The following is a 27,355-nucleotide window of genomic DNA, read 5'->3' on the forward strand; positions in this document are numbered from 1 at the left end:
ACAAACGTTTGGTGTAGATGTATCAATGTATGTACGTATCCTTATGCGTATTAAAAAAAGAGGAAGAAATTACTTAAATATTTTGGGAGAGAAAATCAGAAGTTGAAAATCAAAACTGATGTAAAATATATAGAGAAAATTTGTTAAAAAAATAATGAGTGAATTTTTTTAAAGAAGAAAATTGGCACCAATACGAGTACCTCTACCTCTACTTCTTCTTCTTTATTTGGGGATTAACATTTTTGTATTGAAAAAACGTTGAACGTATGTTTTTTATTTTGTTTTAAAATACTTTAAGTATATTTTTTGTGTGCATACGTATGCGATCTGTACTGATTCATATTCTGTAATATTTACTTGTGTATAAGTTCAAGGGCTTAAAACACCCGCCGTTTATACATCAATTCTTATATTATATGGATTCAGTTTTAATTTTTATTGCATGTTTTTTTTTCACACTACACTTCTAGACATTTGGAATTGTTCACATTAAAAAAAAAATTAAAATAATAAATTTACAAGCGTTTTTTTTTTATTTAACCTACTCTACTCACCGTGAGTGCACAGTGCCGTCACAAAATTTCGCCATCTTACTCTATTGTATGCCATTGATCTTATTTCTGCTCATGTTTTTTTTGTATCTCTTATTTATTTCTGAATTGTTCTTCCCCACGTGTTTTTGGAGTGTCCAACACTCCCTTTTCCATGTTGGTTCTACTCCATTGCCTTTCTGGCAATTGTTCCAAGAGTACGACTTATGGTATAATCAATCCAACCCCCGGAATTGTTTCTTGTCTATTTAGTGCATACAGTGGGGAAAAGTATATTTTAGAGGCGGCCATTAAGCATCTGTTTACGAATAAATGGAGCTTGTTGTTATAGTATCTTTCTGAGCAAACCATGTTTCTGAGCCGTGTAGAACCACATACTGCGTTTTGTATTTTAATTGAATAAAAATTTTGAGGAAAATAATGATATAGCGAAATTAATAACATACTAAACCAAAAATATCGCGTGATTCACGGTACAAATACACATTTCAAGTTATGAGTTGTAATTATTCAATTGTGTATAACATATTAGTGTAATTTTGAAGTTGGGGGTTCTATTAACCAAATTGTTGCAAGAAATTTTACATTTTTCGAAAATTAAATACCAAAAGTTGGGGTATCGTGGCATTCTTTATGTTTTCTTATGATAAATTTTTTTTTACAAAATATAATAACACTGAATATTAGATTTTCAATTAAATTTTCGTACCCTTTATTGTTTAGTTCTTTTAGGCATTATCATATATGTGCAGGATTAAGCGCTCCATATTCTTAATAAAAATAGAATAATAGCCGTATAAATATACATCACACCATTTATATTTCCAATACTCATTTGTATACGAAGTGCTTCATATCAAATGACAGGCACTATGTAAAAATACAACATGATAGTATTTTGAATCAACGTAAACACTTTTTATAAATGTGAATTGTTTTTTCTCATTTTTAATTTTTCCTTGAGAACTTCCGATAATGTACTCTTTTATTTTGTTTCTCTATACTTTATTAACCAAATCAAAAGCAGTAATATAACAAGAAGAATAAAAAAATAAACAGCTATAACAATAAGTGAAAATTGGATTGACACTGACAATCTTTTTTTTATTAAATACACACGCACACCACACATTTCTATATATACATTTTCATATAATAATATTCCACCCTTGCTATTATTATATAGATTCGAACATATATATATACGTACATATAATTGCCGGTTATTTATTTTATTAATCTATAAAATGTGCACAATGCATATTTATTGTTTTTAGAAGAAAAGAAAGAAACAAAACAAAAAAAAACATAAGGACTTGTTTATTACCGATAATAAAAGGAAGAATAACTTGTGTACATATTATGTGTAGTATAACGCGCCCATTACATGTAGATTTAAACAATATATACACAAGACTACACATATCAATATAATATTTGTCAAAAATTATATTTAATTTAATTGAAATATGTTGGTTTTTATTATACAAAATGATAAGTGATTTTTATGTTATTCCAATTGATCAGATTTAAATATATTTAGAAATAAAAGGCGACTAAAGGACTATTGTTTTATTATAGTTTTAATGAAAAATATTAATATATATATATATATATAAGAAGCTTTAAGGATAATAAAGAATTATAAATATCAAAAAATATAATGAAAAATTTTCTTATAATAAGGAAAACTATGCAAATATTCAAAAACTATAATAATATTAGAAAATCAAATCTATACATTGAGAGAATAGAATACAATAATTCCGTATTTGAACATATGAAAATAATTAGTAATAGTTGATTTTATTATACAAATTATGTAATTATAACAGTATATAATACATATTGTAGACATTATGGATTAAATAACAAATTCTGTTTACTTTGGTTAGTATAAGAAAAAATTAATGCTCCAAATGTAAATTTGCAAATAAAATTATAATATAATAAAAGAAATCAAAAGTATGACAATAATAATGGCAAATTATGATTATGACTTACAAAATTCCATATACATATATATAGACAACAACTGTTTAATTATATTTAACCAATAATATTAATAAAAATAATTGTGTACAAAATGAATATGATTAAATAATTTCGAAAAATTATATTAAAATGATTTGTACAAATAAAGTTTATCGAAAATATAGGAATTATAATGACTCAGAACTAGAGTGGCGTAATCCACATTAACGTTTTATTGAAAAAATGTAGTTGATCTTGTCAAATCTGTGATAATCCTATGAACTGTTGTTATCCTATTGGCGAACACAATATATCAGACGTGACTGTGGAACAGATTATGAAATAAATTATCAGAATTTCATTGCGATCTGACTTACTTTATAAGATGAACCCTTAATACCTGACTATTAAAATCAAAAATTTATCAATATAGATTAAAGTTTCGATCACATAAAGATCAGGTTCATAATATACTTAACTATACAATCGTATCTATAATGAAAATATATGTTATCCTCTTATCACATTATAGTTTATGTTAATATTTTTAGTATAATATAGATAGTTTCAATAGTTTATGAATTATAAAGTAATTTTATTTTTAAATTTTGTGACAGCTTCTTGTAAACAACACCGTGTTAATTGCACCGCAGTTGTAGTTGGAACAAAATACAGACTATTTCAATGCTGACTGAACAAGAATTTGTATTTGCTATAGAATATTAATGTATAATTTTTTTCTTTCCGAATATTATACATCTTATATCACTGACAGTTCCTAACATCTTTCTTATCATTCATATATGTAAAAACTCATATGAAAGAATCATTTAAATTTTTTTCCGTATCCAACTGCACATCCGAGACGAATTTAAAAGGGGTAAATAAATTTCACATAAAATGCCTATTGCGGAGCCTTTCTGCATTATGGGTAATTTGCAAAAAAATATTCACCATCAAAATTTTTTACTTATGCAGTGAACACCATTTACTTCCTACATCCGCCAAAATAGCAATAATAATTTCTTTCTGACCTATATTTCTTACAAACTAATTAAATTTTTATTATTTTTTACTGATCTTTAATTGAATCGCTTTTATTACGAATATTAATTTCTCTCTTATTTCTCTTTGTAAATTTCTTTGACGGTATAGGTGATAGGTATCTCCTATCGCAAATACAATTTTGACAACTCAAATTCAGTCTTTCTTGTTAACTAAAATCATGGTTTAAATAAAATGCTTGCATTAAGACGTGAATCCAAAAAATCAAAATACTATCTTAGAAACTAGAACATACAAAGTTGTTTAAACATTTGAACATTTATGTGCATAATGTAAATTACGGTATTATTAAGTAAATTATACTATTATGTATATAGGTATGAATGAAATCTTAATACTTTTCTGCAATTCCAATCGTATACGATTTTTCTCTGTATCTCATCAATATATTGGAACTGTTATACCAATACTAATAAAAAAAATTGCGGCATTTTGTAATATTTTACGTGTAACAAACAAAAAATGTGTAATTACTTACTTTAAAGGTATTCGCCATTACTTAAAAGGAAATTTATATACATGTACAATTCATTTATAGGTAATTTATATACACGTGTAAAATAATTCTATATATTACTTATGGAGCAAAATACACATGACTATATACAGACACGCCTAAATATAGTTTCTTTTTTTTTTTTGTACAAATTGTTTTGCACAAATTCTTTCAAAAGAATCTAAAGATTCATTGCAAGGATAATTTATATATACTCGTACATATAATTTATGTATATATGCGAAAAAAAGGACATTTACAAATATATTGGTATTTAGTATTTAATATGAACAGGTATCATAAAAATTTAGATATATGCAAGTAATTTGGAAGAATTTTACTATATATTTTTATATATTTATTGCCGTCAATAAGTCTAGCTCAAACTAGTAATGTTCACTACGTGATCGAGTAAAGAACAGGTGTATTAGACGAACGTGTTAGACGAACGTGATTTTTTTTTATTTTTCTTTTTTTGCTAAAACGGGAAATATTATATAGTAATAAAATTTAATAAAATATATTTAACATAATCATCAAAAATTTTAAACATGAAATACCAAAGAAGAACCCTTTGTGATGCAAATCATAATCGATTTTATGGTATTTTACAATTTATTTTATATACTCGTATACATATGAAATTTTGTGTTCAAGAATAACATAATCTTAATTAAAAAATTTATATTCTTCCATTTCAGATCTTGCCAAAGCTAGTGCCATGAAAGAAAAAAGTAAAAATGCAGCTAGAACAAGAAGAGAAAAAGAGAATGCAGAATTTTTTGAGTTAGCAAAATTATTACCATTACCCTGTGCAATTACGTCACAATTAGATAAAGCATCAATAATCAGATTAACAACATCATATTTAAAAATGAGACAAATATTTCCAGATGGTAAGTTAAAAATATTTTTTAACTATTATTTATCACTATATTTTTAACACTATATTAAATATATGTATAGATGTATGAACACATATAAGGCATCTCTGATATCTGTATATAAGATTTCTCTGTGTTAAACTTTCGCAATAACACAGGAAAAATACAAAAGTGTTTGAAGTTTTTGTTGCACATAACTCAAAGTGTTCTTACATACCCGGCAAATTTAGCCTTAAATTCGTTTAATATGTTTCCGTGGCATCGCTTCTTGATCTATTGGTACTCTCTCTTCTACCACGACTAAAGTTGCAGGCATCGATTTCTTGCAGCTCTATTGTTGCGGAGGCGTTGCCAATCAGAGATTCTATTCTGCTGTGGATCAACGTTCCGCACACTTATACATAAGGTGCATTGAGGTTTCCTCCATTTTCTCACAGAACCTTATTTATTACTATAATAAAGTGAGAATTCCCTTTTATTTATAGATAGGTTGGACTCTATAAATACAAAAAGGAAAATAAAAATTATTCTATACTTAAAGGTTTTTTAATATTGAATTCAATATAATGTAGAGGAAAATTTTAAACGGTAAGGGATTCAGTCCTTTTAAACTTGTATATATGTATACAGTCTTTCTGATATTCTCTATCAGAATATATTATAAAAATATTATAAAAAGAAATAATTGATTTATCAATGGTTATGTGCAAAAATTTTAAATCATATAATTTAATGCTGTTTATACGATCTTTATAAAGTTTAATATTTCTACATATAATTACTTACTCTTCTGTAGGTCTAAAATTTTAAATTATATAGCGCACAAGTTGAACGTACTTTTTCGAAGAGAATTTAGCTATTATTAATTTTTGCCTCTTGAGCTTTATTTGATATTTTACGTTATTTTTTTAGTGAAATATTTTAAGGCGTACTTTACGTACTTTAATGTGTTTTCCAAAAATTTTTTTTTGAAATACAATTTTTTATTCTTTAAACTCTAATATTTTTTATAAAGTATCGATTTTCTGTCGTCATTATTTTATGTTGACATACGTGTCCCGTAAAAACGGGTGATAAAATTCAGCCAAAAAATGACGTTTACGGCAAAATGATCGTAAACACCTCAAATAACTCATTAATCGTGAGTACGAGTTTTTTAAAATTTGTATTAAAAAATAGCTTATTAAAACCATCTATGAATTTAGAAAATAAAATTTTTCGTAGTTTCTCAGTTTCGTAATATTTCGCTGCAAAATTCAATTATGTGATTTTTCAAAATTCGATGTTTTAGATGTAAAGCGCTATAATTCATGGGGCGACGTTACAACAAAAAGTGTTTATTATTCTTACAAGTGAATTTATACTACAATTTAAAATAATTCCATTAGACCTTATACTACAAAACTCTAAAATATAATTTTTTTTATTTTTATATAAAATTAAAGTTATAATTTTGAAATTTATCCCATAAAAAAAATAAACGAAAATCATCAAATCATGAAAAAACAATGAAAGTATTTTGTATTGTTTTCAGAAAATTCGCTATAAGAACTCAACTGCTCTTAGTAAAATACCTTTATTACATACTTGTGTATAAGATTCTATTTGAGACCGGGTATAAAATAATTGGAACAATCACCACCCACTGTGTTTGTTATTTTTTTTTTAGTCATTTCAACTTTATATATATAATACACATACATATATTCACTCAATATTAATTCTCTTTTAAAACGCCACTCTTTTGTATACATTTATGAAGTGATATGACTTTTAGAAAATATTCGTACATATATATACGAGTATACCAGAACATCATAAAAAACAATAATTCAAAAACGTTGTATGTACGTAATGTATACATATACATTATATTGTATTAACATCAAATTATTTAGAATAACAAAAGAAAGCATATTGAAGTAAATTGCCGGAAGGATATTGAACCACCACACCGTATATTATTAAAATATTGTTTTGCTGATATATCGTACTTAGATCCTTTTTTTTCAATATACATATATGCATACATGTTAATATACAATAAAAATTATATGCATATCTGTAAGTATATGCACATTAGGGTGGGTCACAGAAATTGTTTTTTAAAGATTTTCTTTGTAACAAAATGATAAGAGGATGTTGTCTTTTAAAAAGGAGCAAAATTTTAGAATAACAAAATGATTAAATGTCAGTCTCAGACTTTATGTACTTCTCTTCGACAATAAAATTCTTGTCTTTTCAAATTAGCATCTCATAAAATTTAACAAAATTTCGATTTTTTGCCGAAACCCATTTTTTTAAAACTATGGGTGGATTTTACCAAATTTTGAAAAGCTCAAAAGTAATAATAAATGTCTTACTATCAGAAAATGTACAGCTACATTGAGTATTCCTTAAATAGCAGTTTAATTCCAATAATAGATTAATTTATTTTTAAGATGCTACCTGGAAGTATGCAATATGATTGTATATTATTTATAGAAAAAATTGGTTGGTTTACAAATTGAAAATATCTTTGTCAGTATACAAGCTGGTTTTTCTGCTACGAAACCAAAAATGATATTTTTTTGACATGTTTTGTTAGTATAAATTTAAGAAGATGAAATAACAGAAAACAAATCTATAAAAAAAATTTTCAATATTCGATAAACTTCTTTATAAACGGTGTTATGTTTAAACGTGTTAAAGGGAATAAACTCTTTACAAGATCAGCCTATATGAAGATTTAAACAACCTTGGTTCTTGAAAAAGATTAATTAATTTACTTTAACCTTTTACTTCAATAGAGTATAACTTTCTTTTCCTCCATATACTAGGAATCCACCCTAATGTACGTGTATATATTAATACATACAACATACATATATTATATATATACTTTTTCGTTTTTATTAAATTGCAATAAGACCATAAACAAGATTCTTATATGTGTTTTTAAAAAACATATTTTAAAAAATATTCTAATCTTTTTATATAAAAATAAAAATTGCTTTTTAATTTTCTATACATTTCTGATATATAGGAAAAATATCCACACGCCACGCGCATTGCTTAGTAAACATTTTCGCAGTTGATCATAGTCAAATGACAAAATTTTTTTTCTATTTTAAAAATGCAGTTTGAAGACTAAAATTTATAATTATAAATTTATAACATTCTCATAGAATTGTGATTATACATAATGTTTGGCTAAGCGCAATTATTCGACGATCAACTGCCAATGACATTGTTATTTTGTAGTTTTTGCGATATTCTTATTGCATGTCAAATAACTACCACGAACGTGCTAAAAAGGAAAAAGTAGTGAGGGAATAATAATAAGTCAATAATGTTGTGAATTTTCTAATTATTTGGTAGATTAAAAGTGGAAATTCGAAATCAATTTCTAAAATTTTATTGAATATCTTTTTCCAAATCGATTTTTTGGATTTTCCACCCAAATTATGTAAATTTTCCTTTCCCAGTCGAATAACTAAGCAACAATTTAATCTATTCTTGTGTCCACCTAAAATACAACAATTTCTTGTTACATTAAAAATTTTTTTTTTATTTACTATTGCTTACAATTTATCTTGACTTTCTTCTTTCTTCGAGGCAAATATATATGAACACAATATGTATACCTAGTTAGGTAAATTTTTGACGTTACTGTGAAAGTACAACAATTTTTTAGTGTACAATAATTTTTGCATAATGCCGCCTCATCCACTTAAAATTTCGTTATGACGTACAATTACTCCAAGAACATTGTTCAATTATTACTCAATTAAATACATCATTTTAAATATTATATAACTAATTCAAATTTAAAAAATTACAATTGAATTTAAAGTATATACGTATATGTACATGTACAAGATTTGGGATAATTTGGGAACAAAATTTAGATGAACAATGAATACGAAAACTAAAATTATGTTTATATAGGTATAAAACATTTTTCTAAATTACGCTCAATAAAAAATCCAAAAATTCATATTGTGTTGACAAAAATTTTTATTTTTTGTACAGGTTGTTTAAAAATTCATAATTTTTTCAAATAAATTATTTCTCAATTACTTTGTCAAAAATCTTTTATTTTAATTTGTTGTTGTCTTCTAATTTACAATGGTTAGAAACTTCCACCTTTAACTAAATCCATACATACATAATAAATATAAAACATGCATACATATATGTATGTACAAAAATATTATAATAAAAATTATTCAGAAAACACAAAAATGAAGTTTCTTTTTCTATCAACATGCAAGTGTATATATAAATATATTTACATACATATGTACATACATATATGTACGAAATATAATATAAGATAGATACAAGTTTATCAAAGAGGGTGGTACTTATACATATATGTATGTAAATATTAAACAAAAAAAAAATTGTACACTTATCACGTGAACATGTATAGACAAGCACTGTTATATATACTGGTGAAAAGGGATGCTGGGTTCCTGATGGGATGACGTTTGTTCTTATATTCACTTTAATCATTTTAATTGGGAAAATATTTTTTTTTATTATTGTATTTATAAAAAATATTAAAAGAAAAAAAAACAATAACAAAGAGAAATGCAAATAACAAACTTTCAAGGACCTACTTTTAAATTCATGTATACACATTATATATATTGCCTTGATATACACACATACATATGTATACTTATAAAATGTATTTTTTTAATTCTATATTATAGGTTTGGGAGAAGCATGGGGTTCCCAACCAATGCAAAGGAGTGATGCCATAAAAGAACTCGGATCTTATTTATTACAAACTTTAGATGGTTTCATATTTGTAGTTGCCCCTGATGGTAAAATTATGTATATATCCGAAACAGCTTCAGTACATCTCGGTCTTAGTCAGGTAAGTTTTTATTCTTTGTATATTCATTGAATATATGCATACATACCTACAAAATACCGTATACATATGTGAATATTGCATGTGCACCATGAAAAAAATAATTTTTGTTATTATTTTTCTTCTTTGAATTTTTACTTGAAATATTGAAGGATTTTTTTTTTTGTTCTTGTTCTTATAATATGCATAATTGCATATATTATTCAAATTAAAATGCATAAATAATGCGTTTTTATTTCTAATTAACGTTTACAAAATATTTTTCGCTTCTACGCTTCTTGTTGATGACAACAAAATAGCTTTAAAATAGCTTAATCAAACGTTATGTGCATATGCATCTCATTATTTATGTTTAATACATATCATATATGTATATGTACATGTATTTTCGTCCTTTTTTTTAATTAGATAATTATATATTTTGTATAAATAATGAATTTTTAAAAATTTTTTAGGTAGAACTTACAGGAAATTCAATTTATGAATATATACATGCCTTTGATCAAGATGAAATGAATGCTATTTTATCATTTCAACCTCATATTTATTCAAATTCAGTAAGTATATAATAAAATTTATAAATTAAGTAATAAATTTTTGAAATTTTTTTTAGTTATAAATTTATATATCAGATTTGTTACTGTTATATAACATACCCTGACATCCAGAGTGTAGTATTAATGCAGTGCTACTTTGTAACTATGATCCATATTGTAGAATAAAAAAATTTATACAATGTGATTAGTTCCGAAATGGTGAGAAAGGGGTTTTTACTACGCAAGAAGAAAACAAACGGCGTAGTGAAAAATCGAAACTATAATATTAATTATGCAATTAAACTATTTTTAAGCAATTTTTTATGCAATTAAGTAAAACTTTTTCCACTACATTTTCAGTTGTACAATTCAATTGTATATTCTAATAATATTATTTTATAATATTCTATAATATTATTTAATATGGCGACTTTTCGTTATATTTCCGCATATTATAACATTTTTATCTCAAATTCACTGCAATTTCTACTTAATTTTAATTTAATATTGAAAAAACAAAACTGTTATACATTATTTTAACTTCATTGATTCTACTTTTTCAAATTGCTTTCTCTTTACTTAAGATATTAGTAAAATTTTTGAAAAATTTCTACATTTTTTAAGATATTAAAAAATAAAGAAGAAATTTTTACCATGGACTAAGCTTCAATTTTCTTAGAATTTTTTAAATTGTAATTTTTTTTTAATTATACATAATAACATTGTAAAACTTTTTTAATTTTAATTTTTTTTTTTGTTTCTTATAGGAATCTTTATTAAATTTTATTCATTCCCCTAATTCAAACCGAAACGTATACAACCACCAGAGCGATAGAGCTTCCAATACGATTGAAATAGAAAAAACATTTGTTCTACGTATGAAATGTGTCTTAGCAAAACGAAATGCTGGACTAACGTCTTCCGGATATAAGGTAAAATATTTTTTATACATATACTTACATAATTATTGTTACAAATACACCAGTTCGAAAATTTTATTTGATTTTTTTTTTTTTGTTTTTGGTATATTTAAGGTAATCCATTGTTCTGGTTATCTTAAAGCTAGAATATATCCAGATTATGGGGATGGTCAAGGCGGTTGTATACAAAATTTAGGTTTAGTAGCTGTTGGTCATTCATTACCACCTTCAGCTATAACAGAAATCAAATTACACCAAAATATGTTTATGTTTAGAGCTAGTATGGATTTAAAATTAATATTTTTGGATGCAAAGTAAGTATATTAATTATTTAATGGATAAATAATGTATTTATGTAGATAAATACAAATATTTACATACGAGTAATAAATTGTGATATGTACATATATGTACATACATATATACATACATATTTAGGATAGAATGGCAGCTACTTGATTTAAATAAAACAGAGGAGTTTTAATTTTAAACGAGTTTCTTACATAAGTACATTGTAAATATAAAGTAGGTTTAACAGTTCCAATTTTTTTGAATGACCGTTTTCTAATATATAATATATATTATGTACATACTTATATGCATATTATATAACAAAACTCATTTTAGTTAAAGCTAAGTTGCAACGTTTGATTGATCTTTAAAAACAATTTTCATAAATAGCATAATAAAAAAAATTAATTTACCAAATTTATTACTTTCATTTCAAATTTTGCCATTGAAAACAAATCTAAGCTATGTATATTAAAACATACATATGTACATACATGTATTTTAAAATGTAATGTCATACTGTTTGTTGATTCTTTTTTTATTGAAATTTAATCTAAATGTATAAGATTAAACATCTTATTTACAATCTATAATATTTACAGAGTATCACAGTTAACAGGATATGAGCCTCAAGATTTGATTGAAAAAACTCTTTATCAATATATTCATGTGTCAGATGTTATACATATGCGAACTTCTCATCAAATATGTAAGGAAAAAAAATAATAATATTCGAAAAATCAATGATATTAATAAAAATAATGAAAACAAAATTTTTTTATTCAATTTGAATTTTATGTTTGTTTGCACATTTTCAGTAATGTATAAAGGACAAGTAACAACAAAATATTATCGTTTTTTAACAAGAGGGGGAGGTTGGGTATGGGTTCAATCATATGCTACTGTAGTACATAATACTCGATCATCTCGTCCTCATTGTATAGTTAGTGTCAATCATGTACTAAGGTAAGCCGAATGCAAAATAAATGCATATACTTATAAGTATACATATATATAATGTAGAAACATACATACATAGGTACATAATTATACCTCTTTGAAAAATAAATAAGATACTTTAAAAATTATTTATAAACTATTTAAAATCATTTATTTCTTTTGAAATTTCAACAGTGAAGTAGAAGCCAAGGACTTGCTATTAAATGAAATTCAAGGAAATATAAAAATAGAACCAACACAAGATTATACTAATTTAAGAACAAGTTCTACTTCAACTGCATCTACACCACAAATTTCAATAAAATCATCTGCTAGTACACCTAAAGTAGAATCGCCTCAAAATCCCACAGCTCATGTACAACTACATCAACAGCAACCACCTCAAATTCAACAACATCATATTGTACAACAGCATCCAGTTCAACATCTTCCACAACAACAAGTTCAACCACAACAACAAAATCTTCAAACGTCTCACCATTGTTTTAGCAATAGCCAAATTTATGATGACAACTTTTCAGCTAGTATACATCACCATCATAATCATCCGCAACAAAGTGATAATCACCATCTTAGTCACCATCACCATCAACCAGAACATCACCATACGCAACAGCATTACCCTATGAATGATGTGAAAACCGTGAATTCAATTCAATTAACTAAAGATTTTGATGAAATTAATTATTATAATAACCACCATTATTACTATGATTCTTCTTCTGTTGATGCTTGTGTAATGAGACCATTTTCTGCTAATTCAAACAGTTGTAGCAGCTCTGAAAGTGATCCACAAGCGTCATTGAGTAGTCATGGTATTGAAACTTCACCAACTGGCCAAATAAATTATGCAGATCATTTAGGACATACAAATTACAATATGCATTTTCCAACAAATGGACTGGTACATCATCCTCAAACCAATACCAATAGTGCTACAGATTTTTGTGGAAATTTTAAAAATTCTTCAATGATAAATTCAACTTCTCTTACAGCTGCAACAGCGGCACATTATACCAGTGTTATTGTTGAACCAACGACGCAACCATTTATGGCAAATGAATTTGTTCATTGATAAACATTAATTTAATATACAATATAAGTGATGACATTAAAGTGATCAATTACAAATTCAAACAAATACGAAGATTCCCTTTTGTGCTCTATCCCAAAAAGAAAGTCTAAAGTTGTTGGTTTTTTATATAAAAAAAAAGTTTATACTTAAATATTTATACATATATATAAATGTATGTACTAGGTTTAAGAATAAAGTAATTATATATTGAATAAGTTAGTTATGAATTGTAAATCTGTAAGTAATTATAAGTACATATTAATATATTAAAAAAAACAAATATATAATGTTCGATAATTTATTAAAAATATTTTACCATATATATTATTTTATGCGTTTTTACTTTTTACTACAATTTTCACTATTGCCCCGAAATATAAATTGTTATGTATCGATTTGGCCAGAACTGGAGGGAAGTGCATTAGAGAAAAATTGTAATAACACGAAATTTTAAGAAACTAAGAGCCAAATTCCGAGAAATTCGTGGTGCTTATTTACTTGGTTTACAGTTTTGAAAAAGCTAAACTGAATTTTTTTGGATTTGAATAGTAACGAATTTTGCTTGGCGAAACTTTTCTTCACAATGCATAAAACCAGGAGATTTTCGATAACTCTCTAAGATGCACTGAAAATTCCACACTTCAGGATCTAACATATTTGTATTGTCCTCTTCTTCTAATTTATAATATGTATTTCTGCAGAAGCTATAAAAAAAACTTAGAACTCATTAGAACTTTAAGCACAACTTCCATTTTTGAACATGCTATTTTTGAAAATTTTGTGGTTTACATTTATCGAAAGTACTTTGTATAAAGAACTAATAAATCAGAACTGAGTTATCGAAAATCACCCAATTTTATTGTATATTATATTCGTCTAACCAGTTGCCTTGAACCATTCTTATACAATGATAGCCCTTATAATTTTTGGCTTTCATAAGTAGTTTTTAAAATACAAAGTTTCCTGATATCAATTCTTCATGAAACTTTAAAAAAACCTGTCGTTATGTGATTTAATAAAATCATTCTGATTATATTAACTTTTGTTTTAGTATGTGGGGGATTTGAATGTTTCAAATTAGAGATGCCAAGGTCTTCAAGAACCTTGGAAATATCGAAATAAATTTTTCAATAATCACTTATAAAAATATCTTTAAAAGATTTTATTTGTAAGTTTAAACAGAAAATACAACTTATTTCAACTCTTTATTTTAAAAAAAAATCATTATAGGTATATATATAATTAAGTTTTATAAAATTATAGTTAGTACATTTAGTGAACAGCTTTTAATTCAACTTCAAAAACTAATGTACTATTTGGTGGAATAACTGGGGGCGATCCTTTTGCGCCATATGCTGCATTTGGAGGACATGTTATTCTTCTTTTACCACCTACCTTCATTCCAACAACACCAATATCCCAACCCTTTATTACATCACCATTACCCAAGGCAAATTTAAATCCGTTTCCTTGCTTTGTACTGTCAAAAACTTTGTTATTGGATTTAAGTCTTCCTTCATAATAAACTGACACTTTTTTCCCAGCTTTGGCTTCTGGTCCAGAACCTACACGGAGATCTTCAATTTTGACTCCGCCCTGAAGTGTTTTTTCATTTTTTTGCTTTTGTTGTGGTTGTTGCTGTTCCTTGTTCTTTTTATCCTTTTTTGAAGGTTTTTCAACACCGTTTTGTTTTGGCTTTTCTAATTTCTCTTTTTTTGGGGCTGGTTCTTTTACTTCGTCTTCTGAATCTTCGTCTGAGTCATCCCCTTCTTCATCACCTTCTTCATCCTCTTCATCTTCACCTTCACCGTCTTCACTTTCATCATCTAAAAGTTTACCTTATTAAAAACGATTTGATTCATTTTTGAAAGTTGGGGATAGAAAAACATTAATTGATTGAAGTACGAAAAAAATAAAATTGAATAAATTTAATTTATTAAATTCGTAACCAGTTATCTGTTAGGGCAGTGTTAACAATGGTAATGTTAACTTTTGGAATTACATTTATATAAACGCATTTTTGGTCAAAATTATAGCAGACGAAAAAAATTTCCTTTTGAAAAATTTGTATACATACGCAAGTAGGCACATAGGTACATATTTTTAAGACTACTATTCCATACTTTAACTTCTTAAAATTTAATATATATATATAAATATAAATAGTTAACCGAAACTTGGAATTCATTCAACTAAATTTGTTTAGTGTAATGAATTTTCGCGAAAAAAAGTTTCTAAATCATTAATTTTATATTAAAAAAGATTAAAATAAAAACCATTTTACCAGAGTCTCCCAAATCTAAACCGCCATCTTCATCATCGTCGTCTTCGTCGTCATCGTCATCATCTTCGTCTTCATCATTATCATCATCTTTTGAAGTTTTAGCATTTTTCTTTTCTTTTTTGCCTTTCTTTGACGCATTTTCCTTCAGGGTTTCGGCTAATTCCATTTCTTCATCCTCTCCTAAATAATCTTCGTCAACAAGATATCCTGACAAATGAACATTACCATTTCCTAAAAATATAATAAATATGATATAAATTTAAGTTATCATATAAATTCAGTTTTGCGACCTCATTTTCCCTCATAATTAATTTTTCCGTACACCAGAAAGAATGTATGTATATATACATATTAAAAAAAAATTTTTACAGGTGTAAATTTTTTTTTGAAATTCGTTTGAATCATTTTTATTGGAAGTATAAGTTTTTATTAAACCTAAGCAACATAAAAAATTACACGAACAGATGTATTCGGCAAACTTTAATAATGCATAAGTTTTAAAACTTATGATTTAATAAGATTTAAATTATATCCAAAATGCTGACTGGGATTAAGGTCTTGACTCTGAGTGGTAGTTTTTAGAAATTTTGTGCAGTTTCTTAGCAGTTTGCTTCGTGTAAGCATTAATTTTTTTATAAGGTCCTAATATGACTGAAATTCGTCTTTCGTCTCATATTTGGAATCTATTCCTTTGAATTTTCTTTAAGAAGCTCAAGGTATATGCATGTATTCATATTTTGTCTATAAAACTTCAGATTCCTACCAGACTAACACTTCTTGAATGTCTGGTTATTCTTTAATAAAGCATTTTATTTGTAAAATATTTGAGATGTAATTAAAAAAAGGACTAAATTTTACGATTTTATAAAGCTTTTAGATAGAAGTACCAATCAATACCGTATTTGATGATCGTTATACACGTACATATATTCTTCAAAAATATTATTCTAGCCTGTGAACATATGTACATACATAATTTTTTTTTAACCTATGCAATGCAAGAAGGTAAACACCCAAATGCCGACACACATAAATATACACGTGCACATATATAAATTATGGAAATGATTAAAATTTTGGAAAATCTTTGATGAAAACTGTTTTAAAAACTCTAATGTATTTACTCACCTTGACTTAAAAATGAAATTTCATCACCTTCTGCAAAATTTAAATCCAATGATACTTGTTCCACGGATTTCTTTCTAAGTGTACATAAAATATAGCTAGTTTTGTCTGAAATCAAAACTAACTGAATTGGTTCATCCCCGCATTGTTTGATGTCTAACGCAGCTTGGGACAAATGGAATGCCTTTTTGATAGTTTGGGTATATTTCCTATTAGCCTTTAACACGAGTCCTGGAAATAGTGAATGCATGTACATATTTCAGTATAACACGTGTTTTACATATAGACAAAATATTTCTTACCAAAGAACATTTTCGAAATTTTTTAATATTTTATTTTAAGAAAATTGTTTTTTTTTTTTTATTTATTTCTTTAAATTTTAATTACTAACTACAATAATGAATTTTAAAAGACACTTAATTTATTTTATAAAAGCGGTAAAATAAACGCGCTAATTACGTTGAGTCCTGAGTGAGAATTTAATTTGATTTTACTTTTGACAGAATACCACGATGGGAATGGGAGAATGAAAAATGAAATACGTCTAGATTAAGTCAGTTTACACTTAAAACAAAGTGTCAGAACTTGAGTAATAGAGCGTTTACATAGCAAATTATTGGAAAACAAAGTTTGTATAGTGTTAATTGTCAATTTATATTTAGAAGGGACAGTTTTAACTGAGTTTATTTTTTAAATTTTCAAGTTTGTTGTGAAGGCAACTACCTGCAATAAAACAAAAAGAAAAACAATAAAACTGTTGACAAATGCGATATACGAATTTTTCTGAAAATTGCATATTTCCAGCACAAATAAAACACTTTCCTACACTTTCATACATTTTAATGGTAACCATAATTCCAAAGACCAAGGGATATAATAATACCTCATAACTACATTTGTTTGAGGGGCTTAATAGACCATTTAATATAAGACAAGTTTTAAATATGTAGCAGTAGTCAAGGCAGCACGCCCTTCAAAAATAAAATGCTCCGGGTTGATGTTTGGATTAAGAATCTAAAAACGTAAGGAAAACTTTACAAATGTATCAGCGATTTGATTGGCCTTAATCAAATTTTGAGATGAGAATTTTTGAAATGTATAATTTTATAAGACAATATATGGTTGTAAGATAGGTTATTTCAAGTTAATAATTGTTCAAAATGAAACTTTAACAAAAAAAACAAATTTTAAATGCACTTTGACACATAGTACTTTTAATATTGAAACAAGTTCTCAAAATAACAAAAACCAAAATACAAAGCTTTTATTTCAAATTAAAGCTGAAAGTTTGAAATGCAAAAATAAAAATCTTATAAATGAAGCATCCGTCGCATCCCTGGTTGACATTAACAATAAAAAATCAATTTGATGATTAAAGCGCCATCGGTTGTAAATTTTGAGAACCAATTTTTACAACTTTTCTAAACGATTTTTATCCTTTTTCCTTTTTCAATATCAAGTAAAAGTTGACATACGCATTCGCATCACAAAAGAAATATAAATAATAGCGTTCGTATACTAACTAACTAGAATAATAACATGATGATATACAGATTAGTATATTATACAGTAGTGTGTGTGTATATTTTTCTTTAAAAAGGATAATTATTATTGTACCTGAACGAAAGAAGTGAATATCCTAAAATTATTTTTTTTATATAAAATAATTTATAGAAAATAGAATTATTTGTTACTTCAATTTAATATAAAAATATTTAATTTCTAGCTATCTATCGCACAAATATTTCCAATTATATAAATAAATACATTTAAAAGAATATATTTTACTGTGAAAAATTAAAAAAAAAAAAAAAGAAAAGTATAAGTAATAAAAATACATACAATATATAAATACATATGTATATCTATAGTTTTGACTAATCGATTCAGTAAAAATAAAAAAAATTTGAAAAACCTATTTTAATTTTTAAATTTCGGAAATTCCAATGAATCCTTTTAATAAATTTAATTACTGTAGTAACCCTAAAATAAATTAACTTGTAACGAAGATAATGATAGTAATATCAAATGTGGATAATTATTTTAATGGTAAGAATTTTTATGTTGATCAATTTTTTTTTTTTATATTTTAATGCCGTGTTACCACTGCAATTGTCTACGTGAGCATAATCGAAAATCTAATTTCAATGTTATATCGGTAACCGTATAACTACGTGTATGTATATGTATACTTCTCCAACTTAAAATGCATAAATCCTGATATAAAAATTAAAAGAATTTTTTTTTCAAGAATCTAGCGATAAGTTTGTATTACAAATATTTTACTATTTTACGCAAAATTATTAATTGATGGTATTGAATCATTAATTTATTAATTAAATCCTGCCTACATATATTATTCTATTATTAAAAGTTTTTAATAAGAAGTTGTAATTATGTTATTTCAAGAAGTATGGGTAGGTAACTGACTACCTTTACTTTATGTATTTAATGGGTACATATATGTATATATATATACCCATATGTTTGTGTGTGCATTGAACAAATTGTTATACTATTTACATATTTTAATGAAACATTTTTTTTATTTTTTATTATTATATTTCGAAATGGTACTACGTAGTTCAAGGTACAAACAAATCTTTCATTTCGCTTTCGGTCTAATTATAATCATTCGTTTCTATAATTATTATAAAAAAAATTCATTTTTATAAATAGTTGAAAAATTCTAATGGGTACTAAATCAGAATTATAGAAATATGCTTATATGATTCAGAATAAGAAAATTTTTAGTAAAAAAATATACGTTCGATTATTAAGAGCAAATTTTTGAGTACCCAGGTGCTTACCTGGGTAATATTGTAAATTTTTATATATTTATTTGCTTGTGTTATGGGTATGTACAATATATATCTGTATTAATTAAATTAAGTTTATAATTATTGTTCTTAATTAAGAGACTGAATAAAAAATATTAATTTATTTTTCTAATATTAGAAGTTTTCCAATTGCAATTACCATACAGGAATGAATACGGCTATACATGTATAGGTACCTACGTTACCGTGTTTTCAAATCCCTACTTATCTAGTTTAAATTTACGCTCAGAATATAAAAAAATTGCGTTGAATTAAAAAGTGAAAAACGTTAATACATTGAATTCTTTGTAGCCAATTTTGATTTGTCTTTAATTTAACTTTTTTTTTTCAAATAAGAAGAAAAAAAAAATCGATTCGAATAAATTTATTTTATACCATATTGCACATTATATATGTACATATATTTATATTATATAAACTTTTTTAATATACGTATGCATATATGTACACAATATATTCACATAAATAGCTAATATTTATAGGTATATAAATATGTACTGTATAATTCCTATTCCCATATCACAGTTAATTTAATTTGATTGAGAAGTTCTAATTCAATTCAATTACTGCAATTAGTATAATTTCTTTTAGAAATGAATTGTTTCAAAGAAATTTATTTACACATACTCGTACATACATACTTCAATTTCAAGTAAATTTCCAACGGGGAAATTTTTAAATCCCTTCTAATTGATTAATGTAAAAAGCAAGTCAATGTTTATTTGATGTCAACAAACTTGTATTTAACTTGTGTAGCATTTAAATTTAAATTTCTGTATACATATTTGCTTAAAGGTAATGTCGAAACAACCACAGTTATTGGAGTTCTTTTGGCATCAGTTGCATTAATTTTAGTATTTCTTTTATATGTTAATCGTAAATGGTGTTTTAATGCAACCAAGGGATTTACTTGCTGCAATGAAAGCTCTACAAGATACGTCCACAAAATAAGTAAGAAATATTAAATTTTTGTTAGTTTATTCTTTAACTATGAGTTTTGCATTACTAATGTTTTGATTGTCTTTTTAATTTTTACACAAATAAATTTAGTTTTACACACATACATATATATGTACATAAGTAGAATATGTGTTTCTATAATAATTTTCTACTCTTACTAAATTATTTTCAATAATTTTTTGTTTTTCTATTTGAAAAATTTTAGCGCGTAGAAGAACATTAGAAAACACAAGCTCAGATTCTGAGGAAGAAATTTTAAGAAGATTACGTGCACATAATTCATATAAAGCAAAGTTTGGTTCAAATTTAAGTGGCTTCAACAATAATAATAATAATAATAATAATAACAATAATATTAGTAATGGTTCATTTAACACATTTAATTATGATGGATTACATCACGTTACCATTGCGCCAAGAGAATCAACGTATGATCCTTTAGGAATAGCTGAAAAAGGTAAAGTAGGTATTCCATCGTCACATAGTGAATGTAGTTCCAATGATTCTGCTGAGGCTTCGATAGATAGTAATTCAGGAATTTTAACGGGACAAAAGAAAGGTATAGACAAAATACTTTTTAGTTTTGTGTCAATATTTATTAAAATGTATAAATTTTCCTATTACAAAAATTGTTATAATAGATCGGAAAGCGATTACTGGTTTATACCAACAAAACTCAGATAGTAGTCATTCAATTAAGGAAACACGAATAGAAAATGAAATCGAACGAAAAAAATCAACAAAATACCAAAAAGTTTCTTCTACTATAGAAATAGAGGACAAAGTAGATAATATTTCGGAATGCAATGGAAATAACGGAAAAGATGTACGTACTTTTTTTTTATTTTGTGTTTCATAATGGTTAAATTCATATAATAATGTATTGTATCATTTTTATAGCAATGCATCGTCAATTTAATAAACGATTCTAATTTTGATACAAGTGATTTAAAATCGCTAAAATCAGAGAATGGAGATTCACAGAGTGCATCTGATAAAGTTGGTATCATTGAAATTTCATTATTGTATGATGCACCAATGAGAAAAATGACGGTCCATGTCTTACAAGCCAAAAATATTCCATGTAAGGATAATGGCCAACAAACCCATTCACAAGTAAGATTATATTGATATTTCACTTATTGTATTTGTTTTGGTTTTTGTTGAACTACTAAAAAAAAAATTGTATATTTTGATTTTATAGGTTCGCCTTTTAATGTTACCTAGTAAAAAACAAAAACATAAAACCAAAATACGGTCTGGAGAAAATCCACAATTTATGGAATCATTTTTACTACATCGAGTTAATCCAGAAGAAGTTAATTCAATGGGTTTGAGAATTAGACTGTATGGTTGCGAGCGTATGCGAAAAGAAAGGCTTATCGGGGAAGCAATTGTTAGTTTTGCGACAATTGATTTAGAATTGGAAACCAATTTAACATTGCCTTTGGAGCCAAGAATGAAATCAGCGGCCACTGGGTCAACAAGTGATGTTTTAAGTTTGGCTAGATCAGATAGTACTGGATCAACAATATCTATGCAACAGCATGGTGGCGTTCCAGAATTATTGCTAGGATTATCATATAATGGTATAACTGGTAGACTTACGGTTGAAGTTGTGAAAGGGAGTCATTTTAGGAGTTTGGCTTTAAATAAAGGTATTGTTTTATACACGTTTTTAATAAATTTAGTAACTAATTGCTTTTATTTCATATAGCACCAGACACATATGTCAAACTTTGTTTGGTTAGTAGTATTGGTCAAGAAATGGCGAGAGCGAAAACCTCTACAAGAAGAGGTCAGCCAAATCCATTATTCAAAGAAACTTTTGTTTTTCAAGTAAGATCTTTCGCAAAATAATAATTTCAAATACGTAATTGTAAATTGTTTTACATAGAAGTGTGTTTCAAAAATTCTTTCCCATTTTCAATTTTAGGTTGCCCTTTTTCAATTAAATGATGTAACATTAATGGTATCCGTTTATGCCAAACGTAATATGAAACGAAATGAAATGGTTGGCTGGTTTAGTTTAGGCTTAAACTCTTCTGGACCAGAGGAAATAGCACATTGGGTAGATATGCGTGAAACAGCTAAAGGTGAAATTTTAGCACGATGGCATATATTGGTGGATTCCTGATTTGAATAGCTTGGACTATCACAGCGACGTGGTAGCAACTTGAGTAACTTTTTAGAATTTTCGAAAGAAAAGAAAAAATCAAAAGAATCATCAAGTACAGCTGTTAATGATTCTTCAATTGCTGTAGAAATACATGAACCTGAATTGGAATTAAATTTTGTGTAACTTGTGCACAAAATAAAAAAAAAAACAATATAAGTAAACAAAAAAAAAAAACATCATAAATTTAAAAAGTTCAACTTTTGCAATTATAATCGGTCGGCTAAATTACCGAAAGTTATTATGCAAGAGTGGAAAATGGGTAATTTTTTAGAATAATTATGTGTATTTTCTACATATCATTTGGAATAATTGCAAAAATTTAATAAGTAAATTTAAATATTTTGTACATTCCTTTCTTAAATCCGCAATGCATTTTAGAAAGGATAAAAATTTTTTGAGCACTGCAAACTTCTCTTTCTTTTATAAGTTAACATTGTGATAGAAGCATAAAAAGAATTTGATAACCAAAAAAAAAAAAAAGAAGAAGAAAAAAATAAAACAAAAAAAAATTTAAAAAAATTTTTGGAATAGACTAATAAATGATTGAAAGATATTATAAACTTTATAAAATATTATATTGCGAATACAAGCGCTTTAAAATTATTAATTTGCTTTCATGTAAAATGAAAAAAAAAAAATAACAAAAATTGTTCGAGACGATGAATTTATAGAATATAAAAATTTATGAATCATATTTTCTTTAGTTATATAATTTGCTTTAAACTCTTTCCTTTAAATTCTGAAAGAGTTAAAAAAGCTTAATTAAATTTTTCTAATATAATTTTTAATTTTTAATATTAATCTTGTAATTTTTGGTGTACCTTTTCAATTTTAAATTGCGAATAATCAATATTTAAATTAATAGCCATAAATATTTTTAAAATAAATACATAACAAAAAAAAAAATAAATAAATTGAGAATAAGAAATCAATGTAATATTATTAAAATCATATGTGTATCAAAATTTAATTAAATTTATTTATGTAAATTCTAAGTCATTCTAATCTTTATTTTTCCATTCTTTCATTTTTCTTAAAGTAATGTTGTTTACTATTAAATAAAATAGGAAATTAAAACATATGAAAAATACAAAAAATTGTAAAATTTTAAAAAATCTTTAAAACTTAAATTTATTCCTGTAAATTTCTGTACAACTGACTAAAAACAGTATTGAAACATTAAACGATTTAATTAAATAATTAATTTAATTTAATTAATAAATTTAAATGAATTTTTATTTTCCTATAATAAAAATATCTTTTCAAATATTTGGTCAAAATATTATTTTTTTTTTTATTTATTAAATATTTTGAATGAAATCAAAGATTGTTATATAACTATTCTAAAGATGCATATAATATATCTGTAACTACATATTTATTTTTATGATCATTTACTTTGAATTCACACTTTCAATGACCTCATTTATAAATAAGGTGCTTATTTATAATTCATGTAAGTTTTAAAAGTATATATATATATAATCATATTGTGTGTTAAAATCGATCTATTTTTCATTTAGAACATTTTATCATTAATTAAAAAAATAAAAACAAAAATTTCTAAAACCAATTAAATATTTATATAAAAAAAATATTTAACGCTTAAATGCATGGAATATTTCTTTTTTAAATTTATTCTAATCCATGCATAATTTCGATATGATCAAATAATATTAATTTATGTACCATATTACGTATTAAACTATAATATTGGTATATATATTTTATTTGAATTATATTGATTGTTCACAATTTAAAATCTTAATATGATGTTGTAAAGGTATATATTTCAAAAACAAAGAAAAAAATTAAAAAAATAAAAATGAAAAAAAAAAAAAAAACAAAATCGAAATATTCATATATGTAATACTTTTTCTTAAGTGTCCTTAAAAGTTAAAACTATTTGAAAAATATGTATAAAAATTTTTAATAAATAAATAAAATCTTTTCCTAAAAACAAAAGATACAATCGAGATATTTTAGTTTTTTTTCTTTTGTTGCAAAAATGAAAAGAAAAATAAACTTTTAACAAAAAAAAAAAATTTAAATTTAAAAAAAAAATAATATATTAAAAAATTTATTTAAATTATTTTTAAAAAATCAATTTAAGCACCTTCATTAGGGTTTATTAACTAATTGTAATAATATAACAAATAAGATGAAACTTTTTTTAACAAAATATTTATAATACACTTTATTAAATGTTAATATATTATTAATAATCAAAAAATTAAGAAAATTTAGTAAAAGAATAGAGTAAACAAAAAAAAAAAACTTTTTAATTATGGTTTCTAAATAATTCAAATATGAAAAATGTATCAAATAATATCAAAATTGCGAAATTCTATATATATATATATATATATATATATATATATATATTTAAATAGCTATATATTATAATATAAAAAATTATATTTTCTCTTTATTTTTTAATATTATAAACTATATACACTTTATTAATAAATCATTTTTAAATTGTGGACAATATAAAATATTGCACATAAAATAAAAAAATAAAAGCATTTATATATTGAAATAATTTCCAGAAATTTAAATATCACAATAATATATAAATTTTTTTTTTTTATTATTATATAATTATTGTATAACAATATGAAAAATCTTATTTTTTTAGGTTGATTGGAATATTTTTGACAACAAAAAATGAAGCAAATTAAATAATTACTTGTAGAAGACGTGTTATCCTTTCAAAAGATAAATAATGTGGTGTACGTATATTAAAAATATTGTACATTAAGATAAAAAACAATAATTACAAAGTATAATTTTCTCATATTCATTTATATATAAAAATATTTTCTTTAACGCTGAATAATTAGACAGCGCATAGCAAAAGAACGAACTCAAATTAAATATTTATAAAAATTAAGAAAAAAAAAATTGCTATTGTAATAACTAGCTAATACATTACTTAGTTCTGTAATTTGAATCCGGATTTGGATTTACAATTTGTTTATATATATATGTATATGTATATCATTTTTTTTTTTCGAAATGTTCTGCACGTCTTCACAATATAAGTAATATAGATTTTATATTTAGTAATTGTATTTAATGTTAATTATTATAAAAAAATTCGTATTCAATGAATTATTTCAATGAAATGAATAAAATATATTTATATGTAATAAATAAAATATAATAAAAAATACATTATATAATTATATTTTGTTTATTCCACTGAAATGATGGCACCATACTCAATGAAAATATTGTAACTAATAACAAAATTTGCTTCGTAATTTTATATTACAATCATACAAATTCATTAATCACTATTTTTTCAATTATTTTATGATTATTCACAATATAAATAACATTTCTATATTAGTCATTCAAAAACGAAAATAATTAATATAATAAATTAAATATTTCAAATATTATATAAAATATCTTACAGTAATAAAACTGAATTAATTTTTAACTATGTGAATTCCTTTTAATTCTTTTATTTTTTTTCTTTCTATATTTAAAAAACCAAAAAAATAAAAATCTAAACAAAAAAAAATTTTTTCAAAAATGTCATTTGTACTTTGCGAAATTATTATGTACTAAAATTTTAATGTTTAATGTACGTCGCTAATCAAAATAAAATTATTATATAAAAAATATTTGCTAATTACAATTATACATGGAATATTAGAACATATTCCTAAAAACACATATACATACATATATTTCAATATTAATTAATGTACTATAAATATTTTAATCTTATTCAGCTTTATTTTCGGACTGCCTTAGTAAAAACTGTGGAAAACATAAATAAAAAAAACCAAAAATTTATTTTAAGACTATATAGTTAAAATAAATAAAATTTAAATTAAATTTTAATTCAGTAATAATATATTATTTTTTAATTATTGTATTTTGTGCGTATTCAATAAAAACATTTCTTTTTTTTCAATTTAAAAGCATCCAAAAAATTTATTTTAAAAAATGAGCATTTTAAAGCAACGAAATTTTATTTATAATTAAGAAATAATAAAGTTAGTTTTGGATAATACCCAAATTTATTTTTAAATAAAGTTTTTTTGTTTTTTTGTAACCCAATTATAACAAAATTAAAAGACAAATATGGTACCCGTTTAAAAAGAGAAACACATATTTAGAGATAAATTTGTAAAACGGATTTTGATCATGCGACAATGCCGAAAGTTTTTGTGAAATTTCGAATGGAATCTTTTTAATAATGGGACATTGTGTTCGAGACGTCTTTAAAACATTTATGACGATGTCACGGTATTTTGTACGTCTTTGTTAGAAAATAAATAACTTTAATAAATGCGTCGTTTAATTTTTTTTTTTTAATTTTTTAATG

General features: G+C 24.7%; 3 protein-coding genes across 3 annotated transcripts in view; 2 read left to right on the forward strand and 1 right to left on the reverse strand.

Annotated features, from left to right (window-relative positions):
• The window catches only part of LOC129607105 (protein single-minded), a 40,827-nt gene extending 26,898 nt beyond the window's left edge, over positions 1-13,929 (forward strand). The window contains exons 2-9 of the mRNA XM_055517840.1: positions 4,788-4,982; positions 9,674-9,840; positions 10,293-10,394; positions 11,141-11,305; positions 11,408-11,607; positions 12,187-12,293; positions 12,403-12,550; positions 12,719-13,929. Of these exons, the coding sequence (XP_055373815.1) occupies positions 4,808-4,982; positions 9,674-9,840; positions 10,293-10,394; positions 11,141-11,305; positions 11,408-11,607; positions 12,187-12,293; positions 12,403-12,550; positions 12,719-13,619 (1,965 nt within the window). The 5' untranslated portion in view covers positions 4,788-4,807 and the 3' untranslated portion in view covers positions 13,620-13,929. The remainder of the gene's footprint in view (positions 1-4,787; positions 4,983-9,673; positions 9,841-10,292; positions 10,395-11,140; positions 11,306-11,407; positions 11,608-12,186; positions 12,294-12,402; positions 12,551-12,718) is intronic.
• An 837-nt stretch (positions 13,930-14,766) lies between these two features.
• Positions 14,767-17,528, reverse strand: LOC129607090 (46 kDa FK506-binding nuclear protein). Its single transcript, XM_055517818.1, has 4 exons — positions 17,331-17,528; positions 17,032-17,259; positions 15,904-16,134; positions 14,767-15,445 (listed from the first exon to the last, which is right to left on the reverse strand). Exons 1-4 carry the CDS (start codon positions 17,338-17,340, stop codon positions 14,892-14,894), a joined length of 1,023 nt encoding a protein of 340 aa, XP_055373793.1. The 5' UTR covers positions 17,341-17,528; the 3' UTR covers positions 14,767-14,891.
• Positions 17,529-18,538: 1,010 nt separating this feature from the next.
• On the forward strand, positions 18,539-23,624 carry LOC129607139 (synaptotagmin-16). Its single transcript, XM_055517887.1, has 8 exons — positions 18,539-19,077; positions 20,664-20,819; positions 21,034-21,387; positions 21,470-21,654; positions 21,729-21,944; positions 22,033-22,486; positions 22,546-22,667; positions 22,765-23,624. Exons 1-8 carry the CDS (start codon positions 19,041-19,043, stop codon positions 22,963-22,965), a joined length of 1,725 nt encoding a protein of 574 aa, XP_055373862.1. The 5' UTR covers positions 18,539-19,040; the 3' UTR covers positions 22,966-23,624.
• The last annotated feature ends 3,731 nt before the right edge of the window (positions 23,625-27,355 follow it).

This window comes from Condylostylus longicornis, unplaced genomic scaffold, assembly GCF_029603195.1.
Source record: "Condylostylus longicornis isolate FDR11 unplaced genomic scaffold, ASM2960319v2 ptg000026l, whole genome shotgun sequence".
NCBI classification, from domain to species: Eukaryota; Metazoa; Arthropoda; class Insecta; order Diptera; family Dolichopodidae; genus Condylostylus; species Condylostylus longicornis.